Raw genomic sequence first — 12026 nt, forward strand, 5'->3', positions numbered from 1 at the left:
AAATAAGAGGTGCAGGAGGAAGAAACCTCCCTGGCTGACTCCCCTGAGGGCACCCAAGTGACCAAGGGGAGCCTCCAGCTCACTCCACCTCACTCAGGTTCCTCTCTGCAGCCCCTCTGAAGAATCCTGGAAAACTAACTCCCGAGCTGTTTATACAACATGCTCTTGAAAGATAAGAAAAGCTACCCTCTGGGTTCTGATTTCAGGGGAGAGAATTCCAAGAACTCGTAGGTCGTCTTTTCTTGGACTGGAGGTTAGAGCTTTTCAAAAACTGATACATAAAGTGGAAAGTTCACAGTTTTCAAGTGAAGTGTAAGTGTTTCAGGAAGTGGAGAATTGTGAAGAAAAAAAAACAAAACACTAATCCACACGTACACATGCGCATACACACACACAATGGAGACACACAGCTCACACCATGGTTTCCTGGGGCCAACTGGCCACCCCCCTGTGACCCTGCCCATACCACTGCCGGCTCCACCCACTGCCCTCCTCCCCATCCCATCCACCGGTCCCAACAACAGGCCCCTGGATTATTATTTTTCTTCAAAAAGTTTCCAGTCTCTACTCGGAGTTACAGTTGCTCAGTGCAAGGAAAAAAAAAATAATAAACTAAAAAATCCAAAACACCAAACATATTGCTTGTTTCTCTTCTGGAAAGTTATTGGCTTTGCATCGGGAACCATCTTCACATACTCTGAAATTATTGCTTCAAGAAGTCAGCTGCCCCAGCTGGGGCCCTCACTGCACCAGGACGAAGGTGCCCAGTGGGCCTGAGGTCAGGTCTTCCATCTCACAGTCCCCGTGGGGCAGCCCCGTGGGCTCCAGGCTCACGGGCAGCATGGCAAAGCGTGGCTGGGGGGCTGCTGCGGCGGGGCTGGGAGCCGTGGAGCCACTGATGCGCAGGTGGGCATCCAGGAGCTGGGCAGCCGAGGCCACGGGGGAGATGCCAGCCTGGAGCAGATGGGGCGGCAGCAGAGGGCTGGGCCCCAGCCCCAGATCCTTCTGCAGTCCTGACACATGGAGGGTGCCATCGCAGGGGGCGAGGACCAAGGGGGCTGGCTGGCAGCTGGCTGGGGCCGTTGTGTGGTGCTGTAACTGAAGCAACCTGGCCAGACCAAGGGACAGGGGGAGCAGGTCAGTGCCGGCCGGCTGGCGGCCCGTGGCTCCCCCCACCGCCCAGCCAGACTGCCACACGATCGGGTTTCCACCTGCCAGAGCTGGAGGGCCTACCCCGCGGAACCGCGGGCTGGGGCTGCTCAGAACACGCCATTCTGTGTGACTAATCCCTGAGCAATTCCTGACATTTCCTTCCCCCTCCTGCTTTCAGAGCAGCTCAGAGATGCCAACCAGACATGACATTCTCACTTGCTGCCCCCTCCCTGCCCCACCAGCCGAGGCACCCCGCCCCCGCCCCCAGCCACAGGGAAGGCGCTCAGGGCTAACGTTACTCAGGAGTCCCCAAGGTCTGTGAGCCCTGCCCAGGTCTCAGCCAGTGCCCACGGGCCTACCTCTGCTGCTGCAGCACGTCCTCCAGCATGCCCCTGCCCTCCCAGCTGCCGGCTCCACCGCCGTGCAGGCCTGGGCTCTGTGCGGGCAGCTGGAAGGCATGCGGGCCGCCCCGGGAGGCCCGGCTGGAGGATGAGGGCTGGCACACCTGGCGTGCCAGCCCCTTGATCTTGTTCAGCCCCAGGAACCCCTTGGTCCTCACGTTCTTCCTCAGCTGCTGCCGGAAGGCTTTTAGCCCTGGGGGAGGCAAAACCAACACGTGTCCAGACCTGTCCCCCAGCCGAGCACCAATGGCCTGGAGCTCGCTGGGGCTTCCAGGCAGTGGGAGGAGTAAAGGGGGGCTGCGTGGTCTGACATGGTGGGATGAGGGAGTCAGCCCTTTCCTACAGGGTCAAGGGGCCCTCCGATCACCCCATCACTTCACAACAGCCCCCCTCCTACAGTTGGGACATCATCCCCTTCTAGGGTTTGGTTTGGGACAGCAATTCCAGCCCTGAAGAAGCACACATCTGGGCAGACAGTGGATCCTTTGTGTAAGGCAGGAGTGAGCAGAACAGGGGGCCCCAGCATCCCACAAGCCTTGAGGGGGCGTTGGAAGAGCCTGATGTGGACTGCCTTCATGGCGAGGGCCTCCCTAACCACCCCTCCTCCAGGTCGGGACCTGCTGCCTGGCGTCTAAGCATCTCTTGGGCTTTTAGGACCACCTTCTAGAGACCACATGAGTTTGTCCTAGAAGCCAGGGCATCTAGAACCCAGGCAGCAGCTTTGGCCTGCCTGGAGGGGCACTGCCGCTCTGCCAGAACTGCCTGGAGAGAGGATAGCCACCTGCCATGAGGGACAAAGTGATGCCCTGCCCCCGGGGGTGGTGGGTACATTCAGGTCTCCCGGGGTAGGTGGAAGTGGGCATGAAAGGGAAAGTCACCTTGAGTGAGCGAGGTGTCTGACGCCCTCCGGCCCTCCTGGAAGCTGACGGGCAGCAGGGCGGCTCCTCGCAGGGCCCCCTGCGCCTGCAGCATGGGCGTGGCAGACTGGGTGCCCAGCAGTGGTGAGGCCAATCTGAATGGGGAGCAGGCGCCCACCAGCCCCTGAGCAGCCGGGTGTCCACTGAGCCCGGCTAGGCCATCACCCGCAGAGGTCAGGCAGCTGTCTGAGCTGGTGCCTTCACAAGGACTGGCCGCAGAGGGCGAGACGACAATACCTGCAGAGAAGCGGGTGCAGCTGAGGCCCTGGTGACCCTGAGGCCAGACCCACCCCCAGTGCTCAACGCTTCACCACGAGTCTCAGCACTCGGGGCTCTGCCTTCTCTGCAGCATCGCCTGCCAATGCGGCCCTCTGACGGGGCAGACAGCTGTATCCCCCACCACCCTTACCCGCAGCTCTGCGGATAGGACGTCTGCGACAGGCAGAGGCGACCAGCGAGCCCTGCCAGCCAGCACCTCGGGCTCCACAGCTGACAGTGGAGCTTGGACCCGGGACACAGAGGGGCCTGGGCCAAGGAGCTGTCCTGCTAACCTCTGAGGACGGCTAAATTCCCCTCCAGCCCTGATGCTCGAGAGCTCCCTGTGAAGTCTAAGTATGGTCCATAAGGCCTCGGGTGCTCCAGGAATGGCAAATCTGGAGCACTGTCATCAGAAGAGGCTGCCCCGCCCCCAACCCCACCTGTCAGGTGTGCGCGTGGCCCCCAGGGATACTTACATGGAGGGGCGCCTGGGGAGAAGCAGGTGGAGACCTCGGCCAGCGTGTGCCTCCGGCCTGTGCTGCCGGGCGGGGGCTCCTGCACCTCCTGCTCCTCGTCCAGGCCCGGGCCTGGCCTGGCCTCCTCGCTGATGGCCGTGTCCAGAAGGCTGCTGGGGGAGATGGAGCGATGCCGGCACACCCCGCCGCAGCTGGTGTCCATGGGGAGCAGCAGGGGCTGCGAGGGACACACACAGACCGTAAGGCCAGGCGCAGGAGCACGCCCACCGCTGGGGACCAGGCACACCCACCCTGGACGCCACCCACGAGGCGCTCACACACCTGCAGGGAGCTGTGGAGGTCATAGTCCATTTCGGCCTGTAGGACAGACTGCCCCAAGGTCTGGGGCTGTGTGCACAGCAGGGCGGAACGGAGAGCGTCTCCAGGGAGGCCTTCCTGAGGCACCTGTGGGCCGGCAGACGAAGACAGAGGCCGTGAGGCACAGAGGCGGGGAACGACCGCCGGCAACATGGCATCACCTGACAGACCAGGCTGGTTTCTGAGTTAATGAGCATCAGCTGTGACCGGACAGGCTCAGGACATGCGCACCCCTTCTCCAACGCCTCGCTGAGCGGGGAGACCAGAAGGAGCAGCCGGGACATGGCACCAGGGGCAGTGAAGGAACAGGGGGCTGATGGGCAGGGTCAGAACCTCAACAGAGAGGCTGGCACCCCCTCTCCATCATGCCGTCTGCCAGCAGCTCACACAGGACCCCTATCCAGTGCCTAACGGGTGAGGGGACGTGACCTCGGGGCTCAGCCTGCAACCCCTCCTAGGGGTGTCTGAGAGGGGGACTCCTAACTTGGGGACACAGTCCAAGGCAGAGACACGGGTGGGGGGTGAGGAATCAAAGGCACTCGCTGCCCCCTCACCTCGAAACCACTGAGGTCTGTGCTCCGGGGCCTCTGCTGCCGGGCAGGGCCAGGGCGGGCTGGCTGGGCGAGCCGGTACTCCTTCAGCCGCTCCACGAGGAGGTAATAAATGGCTGCAAAGTGGTTGTAGCTTCTCTTCTGCAGTGACTAGGGGCAGAGAAGTGGGGGTCAGAGAGGGGCTGGCAGAAGGGACGGTCCCTGACAAGACCACTCCAGGGTTATTCTGGGGCGGACGAGAGTACCCTTTCTAGCGGACGAGCAGCCCTTAAATGAGCCATGCTGCTCCCATTCTAACCTGGCTGGCAAGAGCCAGCTTCTCCATTCAGCCACCCAGGGAAGGCGCCCTCCTTACCCACCACGGCAGGCAGGCAGGTGGCTCACCTCCACGGTCTTCTTTCGGTCGACGCCCAGCGTCTGCATGATGCCCAGGGCCTGTTCGTCATAGTCGCCCACGCTGGAGGTGTAGCCAAGCAGGGAGAAGGCTGGGCAGGCCGGCAGCAGCAGCGCCGGCTCGGCCTGCATCCACCTGTGTTGCCGGATCTGGGCGATGGTGATGCGCTTGGCGGGCTCCACCACCAGCATGCGGCGAATCAGCGTCTCGCAGTCTGGAGGTGGAAACGGAGCACTGAGTCTGCGCACGGGCCACCCGCCCATGCGTTCCCACCTCCCACCTGGGCTCCCGCAGGGCATATGGCTCCCTGGCAAATGGCAAGCAGACCAGTGACCATCCCAGAGAACAAAGAGGCCAAGAGAAACACGAGCAAGGAGAGTCACCGGCTGAGGGATCGGGCCCTGGAGGGCGTGGCCCTCAAGTCCACTAGACTGAGAACCACCTAGAACCCCCATCCTGTATGTTGCTAAGCAGCGATCAGGGTGGAAGAGAAAAGCCCAGTGTGGGGTGGGTGAGACTTGCGGCACTGGGCCCCAGCTGGCTTCCCAACAGCCTGCAAAGGGACAGGCCAGCCCCATAAGCAGGGCCCACAAGCAGCCTCGTAGGCGCCTGGTAAACACCCCGTGGCGACATGCGACTTGCTGCCGGGCCCAACGCAGACTCAGAAGATGGCCAAGCAGGCCTTGTGGGAAATGAATCCCTCCTCCTCCCCTCAGACTCTCATCCCAGGCTACCCAATGCGTGGCCAGCAGGCTGCCAGCCCCATGTGCCCGGAGGAGGCCAGGTCCTCACCTACCTCGGGACATGAAGAAGGGGATGCGGAAGCGGCCTTCTAACACCCGCTGCCGCAGCGCCGGCAGGTTGGGCCCATCGAAGGGCAGAGACCCGCACACGAGGACATACAGCACGACGCCCAGGCTCTGCAGGAGGAGGACCAGGTCAGCACCTGTGCCCAGGCACCAGCGCCCCCCGCCTTGTGCACCCGTGCCCCCTCCGAGCCCCCCACCCTGTGCACCTGCATCCCCTCCAGACCCCCTCCACCCCCCACACATCCATGCCCGCTCCAAGCCCCCCACTACATGCCCCGAATCCCCTCCAGGCCCCCCCGCCCCACGCACGCCCCATGTGCCACCCAGGCTCCTACCCAGATGTCCAGCTGGGGGCCTTCATACTCCTTCCCCTCGAAGACCTCCGGGGCTGCGTATGGGGGGCTTCCACACCACGTGGACAGAGGTTCTCCTGAGTTGTAGAAATTCCCAAACCCAAAATCTGAGAGGCAAAGAAACAGGCGATGAAGTTGTGGCGGAAACAGCAAGGTCAATGTTTCAAAGGCTCGTGCAAGAAAGCACGGACCCTTGGCAGGCAGGTACACCCCTCACGCAGAGCACACTCGCAGCCCCTCACCCGCAGGCACCCCTCCCACTGGGCACGTTCCTGGCCCTCACCTGCCAGCTTGATGTCCATGTTGCCATCCAGCAGCAGGTTCTCCGTCTTTAGGTCCCGGTGGACGATGTTGTGGCTGTGGCAGTACTCCACGGCTGACAGAATCTGCCAGAATTTCTTCCGGGCTTCACTCTCGCTCAGGTGCCCATTGGAGGTCAAGTAATCTGAGGAGGGACAAAACGAAGCTCTAGCCCCAAACCCAAAAGTCCAGTCATCGCTCGGGGCACAGAGAAAGAACGCTGGGGAGACCCCACCACTGGAGGGGCGAGTGGGAACAAGTTACTACCATTTCTTTCCAATAGATATCAAAAATCAGCATGGCTTACCAAACATTTCTCCATTTTTTGCAAATTCAGTGACAATGTACAGCATATCCTTTGTTTCCATAACCTAAAAAAACAAAGACCTAACATTTAATCACGGAGAAGGCAGTGGCACCCCACTCCAGTACTCTTGCTTGGAGAGTCCTGTGGATGGAGGAGCCTGGTGGGCTGCCGTCCATGGGGTCGCACAGAGTCGGACACGACTGAAGCGACTTAGCAACAGCAGCAGCAGCAACATTTAATCATGTGAAAAAGGAACATACCAATGGTATAAAGAATCCGCTTGAAAGCCTGTAAATTTTTAACTTCTCCAGAATAAGTATATTTGTTATTTCAAAAAATAGGGAAAGAAAAGAAAAACTTCCGCAATAAAGAGACAAAGGGATTTCCTACTCAGCGGAAGTTTTTTAAAGTCAGATGTGAGCTCCTCACTAACCTGTCCACCTCAATATGCATCTGCTCGGACTGCAACTTGCCTCTACCATATTTTTAACTCACTTTCCTCACCCAAAGTGAAGGCTCTGCAGGCCCCAGAAGTAAAACAGATGATGAGAGTTCTGTGAGGCCTTTCTATTAGAAGCTGAGCAGACAACAGATTATCCATGCCTAGGGCTGGCACAAGTTGAATAATAGATAAGAAGTTCCCCTCCCTACTTGCGTTACTGACCTGATACATTAGGCTGAGAGAGGCCGGCTTTGCCAGGTAAGCTATGAAAGACTATTTTCTGTACAGCAAACCGCTCAGCGTGTGTGTCAATAGCAACAGCTAATGTCAAACACACCTTAAAAGGTTCGTTTACTGATCCAAGAATTTTATTTCATGTTGAAAAAAAGATTTTTTTAAGAGTTTAAAACATAACTAAAAAACAAGGTCAAATTCAAATCTTTGGTACTGAAAGGAGTAAAACAGACTCATGTATATGTATTTTAAAATATTTCATTTTTTAAACTCTTTACTGAATTTGTTACAATATTGCTTCTGTTTTATGTTTCTGTTTTTTGGCCTCGAAGTATGTGGATCTTAGCTGCCTTTATGGGGATCAAACCCACAACCGCTGCATTGGAAGGCAAAGTGTTAACCACTGGACCACCAGCAACTATTTCAGAGGAAGTTATCCTTATTTAAAAAAGAGCTCTTGGAGGTTCAAAATGTAATTATTCCTTTAAAAAGGTACTTTGAGCCATAAACTTAAAGAGAAAAGCAAATACAACGCAGTTTAGCTACAATTGTAACCGCCCTGGACCTGTGTGGTGGAGGGACTTATAAGTTTATCCCTTTCCTTAGTTTAAAAAAAGAGAGGCAGAAAGATTTAAGAGTCAACATGTTTGAAGTTCAAAAAAAAAAAAAAAAACCTCGAGGAAAGAGTTGAAGTGTCTCACCAAGGTTCTGGGGCCTGGGCCAGCTGGATGCAAATTAGACACTAGTGTCAAAACGAGCTGTACAATCATTGCTGCCTGCTGAGCCCATCTCCCAACAGCAGCTCCTGGAGCAGTGAGCAAATTCACCCCCAGAAAAGACCTCAACGTGGATCCCAGGGGCCGGGCGTCTGGCTACCCGGGCTGCTCCTGCCCGGGGTCAGCGGAGGACAGGAAGACGGGGACGGCCCTGGCTCATCCCCTCCCGGCAAAGTCAAAGGCAGGCAGGCTTTAGCCCACTCCTGCGGAAACGGGGCGGGCACATTGCTCAGGCACTGACATCAGTGGCCGTGGAGGAAGCATCTTATCTTGGCCTCACGATGCAAAAACGACAACAGAAACAAAACATGAACCGGGGCGCACATGACGTGGGCTGTGCACTTAACGCCACCGAGTAAACTGTCACTAGGGGAACACGAGCCCTGTGACTCCCTCATCCTTCATTGTAACCAAGGGCAGCAGCCTTCCCCAGGGTCACTTCAATCACAGTCCTCTCTCCACCCCGCCTTGCCAACGGCACACCACCCCCCCCCCCCGCCCCCGCCAACACACACACACTCTATTCATCACGGATCCACAGGGTTTCATGAGACTCCTCAAAAGGAACTTATACCCACCACAACTGGGTGAATGCAAAGAACACATCCTTCCGAAGTGGATCTAAGTTCATTCTACAGAAGTGGCTGGCTAAGAAAGAGATTGCTCTGCTGTCCTACTTAAATCAGCACCTCATTTCCAAAGGTACAATTTATTAGTCTTAACAGGAGAACAAAAATAAAGTCACAAAGCAAACCAACAGGCGGACAGGGTGAGGCGCGTCCTTGATGTGGATTAGATGTCAGGTCCCCTGCTCTCACCTGGGCACAGGTGTGTTATGTCTCCATGTCTGACGGGACGGTTGAAGCAGAAGAGACAAATGCTCACTGCTGCCTTGGCATAGGTAAGTTTACAAAAACTGGTAAGAGCAGCTAGTCTTAACGTTTAATAAAAATCTGCCGAGGTGGAAGTGTCTAGACTCAAATTTGTCCTTTCACACTAAATGGTTGACTCTCAGCAATACAGAAATCCGTGTGTTTTGTTTGTTTGTTTTCATAATAAATTTAACAATTGACCTCCACTCATCCAAAACTGGAGCAAGTAAAAATATCAAATAAAACTTTAATGAAGCAAATCTGGATTATGATCCAAAAGCAAGAAAAAATAAGTGCACAGCTCACAAAAATCAATCTCTTTACCTTCTACAATCAACTTCCTGACTCCCACCCAGTGACACAACCTTCAGAAACTGTAGACTTAAGTTGTTGAAAATTAAAAAATGATACACTTGCCAGAAGTAACAGTGGGACACACACTTGAATCCTTACCTGATAGAGCTTTATAATGTGAGGATGATTCAGAAGCTTCATGATCTGAACCTCTCGATAGATTTTCTCCAAATTGCTTGAATCTAATCGTGCTTTGTCGATTATTTTTATTGCAACCTACAAATTATTAATAAAGGATATTTGTTGAAATAAAACTCTCTGCCTTAAGCTAATTTACACACTTCGTTTTTTGCAGGTTAATTTCTAAAACACTTCATGTCCCCAAAGGTCACAAAAACTTAGGGAGGAAAATAACAGAAGTAACCAAAAAAGTCAAAGTTTAATAAATGTCTTAAGTCTCTGCAGACTCGTTTTACAGGCTCCAGCTGTACTCCTGGGTATTTGGTCATTATCCTCTTTGCTACTCCCCAGTATTTGTACAAATTACGCATAATCATAACATATCGCATTTCCTTCTTTACCAAACTGATAAAAAGTATCAGCGTTTCGACCTTGGGACGATGGACCCCACAAGCAGGGATTTCACCAGCTTCCCCGGCTCCAGGGAAAGGGGGTATCCAGCCGCGGAGGGCCCACCCCGGGGTTCCGCCCCCCCCCACGCACCTGCGTTTTGGTGACTCGATGCCGGGCCAGCTTCACCACCGCGAAATTGCCCTTGCCGAGGGTCCGCTCGATGTCGTAGAAGCCCACCCGGAGAGGCTTCTGCTGGCCCTGGCCCGAGCCCGCCGGGGCCGCGCTCAACTCGGCCATGATCACCATGGTTCCGGGCCGCACCTGCGGGCGGGGGGCGCGCTCAGCTCGGCGGCTGCAGACCCGACCCCCGGACGCGCGGACCTGCGGCCACCGCCCCCCCCTGCGACTTGCTCCACCGCGAGCCCCGATCCGCGAGCCGTGCGCCCTGCTCCTATGCCCGCCGCCCGCAGTCGGATCCGCTTGGGCTCTGGGTCCCAAGCCCCGCGGGGCGCGTGGACCGCCGCCCGCGCCCGACTCCGTCCTGAACCCTGGACCCTCGGTCCCATGGCCCCCCGCTGTCTGCCGCACAACAAAGGGGAAGTCGGCGGCGGCGCCCCGGCCCGAAAACCCCGCGTGCGCACCTGCGGGGCCGCCGAGCCCGCAGCCCCGAGCCCGGCGGCGGCCACCGGCCCACCGGGCCGCGCCTCACCTCCGCCGCCCTCGGAGCGCCGAGGCTGGGACGCCGCTCGCCCCGGGGCCCCCGCCGCCCGCTCGGCCGTTCGCTCTGCCCGGCCGCCAGCTGCTCCGCCGCCTGCCGCCCGGGCCGCGCCGCATGTCAGCTCTGAGCCTGGAGCCGCGCTCTCCAGCCGCACGCGCCGTCCGCCCCGCCCCCGGGCCCGCCCCTGCCTCCCGGGCCCGCCCCGTCACGCCCCCACGCCGCCGACCCCGCCCACGGCGGCCCCGCCCACGCCGCCGCCGCCGGATTGATACATCCCCATTGACGTCCTTTTGACGCCAGAGCGACGCGCGGCCGAGCGCCAGGCGGAGGGAGAGCAGGAGATCGGGCGGTTGCCAAGAGACTGGCGGCTCTGACGCGCGCGCTGATGAGGCCGTCGCCATGGCGACCGTGGGGCGGTGACGTCAGGGGCCCCGGCCGCCTGAGGCCCGCCCGCGAGCGCGGGCGCTCCCGCCGGCGCGCGACCCCTACCGGATGCCTAGGGCGCTGCGGGAGGCTTAACCGTTTCGTCCCCGAGGAGAGACTGCCCTTCCTCATACAGGCGCACAGCCGCCTTCGCCCTGGTCCCCCTCTTCTCGCCTCCTCCCAGCAGGCTTGGTTCTAGCGCTGTTCTGAAACTCCTTAAATTTAGCACGGTTGCGGCTGCGTCCTCTGCAGACCCCTACTCCCGGGTCCCCATTATCGGGGTGTGGGTTTCATGTGTCCCCCAGTTTCTTTCGGAAGTGCTCGGCCTTGGAGCCTCAGGGGAAGTACCAGGTGGGGCCCGGGAAACCTCACAGACGCGCAGAATGTGGCCATACGAGGTGCAGGTTAACAGCAGCCCAGGTCTCACCCCCCAAATTGGTCACCCGGCTCCAGGGAGGAGCCGCCACCCACCAGGGACCCTTCTGAGCGTGGCAGGAACGGACATGGAAGACATGGGCGTCGCACTTCGACTGCTCTTGCTCTGTACTGAAATGTCAACACTGGAAACCGGCCAGCATCTCTGTAACCTACACCAGGGGCCTGAGGGCTGCCCGAGTGCGGTGAGCCCCCAGGGGAGTGGTTCAGCCCACCTGGCCCATTCGCCTCCAATCTGAGGTCAGAAGCCAGCTGATGACTGGAGGCAGCCCTTTGCTAGGCTGAAGAAACCTAGCAGGCTGGAGAGAAGAGGAACACCCAGTGAGTTGATTTCTGGGTTGACCTGGGGTCTAGGTGGGAATGGACCCCACTCCTGAAGGACCAGGGTGTTGAGAAATCCAGTTAGCAGCACCTTAAATAAGGCCAGTTTCCCTGGTGGCTCAGATGGTAAAGAATCCGCCTGCAATGCAGGAGACCTGGGTTTGATCCCTGGGTAGGGAAGACCCCCTGGAGAAGGGAATGGCAACCACTCTAGTATTTGTGCCTGGAGAATTCCATGGACAGAGGGGCCTGGCGGGCTGCAGTGCATGGAGTCCTGAAGAGACAGACATGATGGAGTGAGTAACACTTCACTTTCCTTTGACTCAGACCAGGTGCTTTGTATGCAGATGACAAAAGGGCCCTGTACCTTGGGGGCAGGGGTGTGGGTGGGAGGAACAGCCCCTCCAACAGGGCCTACAGGAGGGTCAACAGTGAGCGAGGACTTCATCCCTGGCGAGGCTGGACACCGCAGGTCCCTTGGCCTTGGTTACTTTTGTCTGCTGCCGGGTCCACCATGCTGTCTCCTTGAGTTTCGGTGGGGGAGCGGGCAGGGACCTGTGCCCTCAGGACAGAGGTCAAGGCAGGAGGGACACAGCATGAAAATGGCAGCAGGTGACAATTTCCATTGGCGTCACTGCTCAATGCACGTTCCTTTACACCTCT

At 57.9% G+C, this 12026-nt stretch overlaps 1 protein-coding gene across 1 annotated transcript; it reads right to left on the bottom strand.

The window, feature by feature from the left end:
• Positions 1-232: 232 nt before the first annotated feature.
• Positions 233-10260, bottom strand: SIK1 (salt inducible kinase 1). The gene is made up of 14 exons (XM_052658479.1): positions 10176-10260; positions 9617-9787; positions 9053-9169; positions 6276-6339; positions 5952-6113; positions 5651-5775; positions 5303-5426; positions 4497-4720; positions 4116-4262; positions 3526-3648; positions 3205-3421; positions 2432-2707; positions 1512-1746; positions 233-1108 (listed from the first exon to the last, which is right to left on the bottom strand). Exons 2-14 carry the CDS (start codon positions 9770-9772, stop codon positions 742-744), a joined length of 2337 nt encoding a protein of 778 aa, XP_052514439.1. The 5' UTR covers positions 9773-9787; positions 10176-10260; the 3' UTR covers positions 233-741.
• Positions 10261-12026: the final 1766 nt, after the last annotated feature.

Source organism: Budorcas taxicolor, chromosome 1, assembly GCF_023091745.1.
Source record: "Budorcas taxicolor isolate Tak-1 chromosome 1, Takin1.1, whole genome shotgun sequence".
NCBI classification, from domain to species: domain Eukaryota; kingdom Metazoa; phylum Chordata; class Mammalia; order Artiodactyla; family Bovidae; genus Budorcas; species Budorcas taxicolor.

Coding starts and splice junctions, on each gene's coding strand:
- SIK1 (XM_052658479.1), bottom strand. CDS start 9,772: ATGGTGATCATGGCCGAGTTGAGCGCGGCCCCGGCGGGCTCGGGCCAG. Junction 9,170..9,616: donor ATCGAGTCACCAAAACGCAG/GTGCGTGGGGGG, acceptor AATAATTTGTAG/GTTGCAATAAAAATAATCGA. Junction 1,747..2,431: donor AGACACCTCGCTCACTCAAG/GTGACTTTCCCT, acceptor TGCCTCCCCCAG/GGCTAAAAGCCTTCCGGCAG.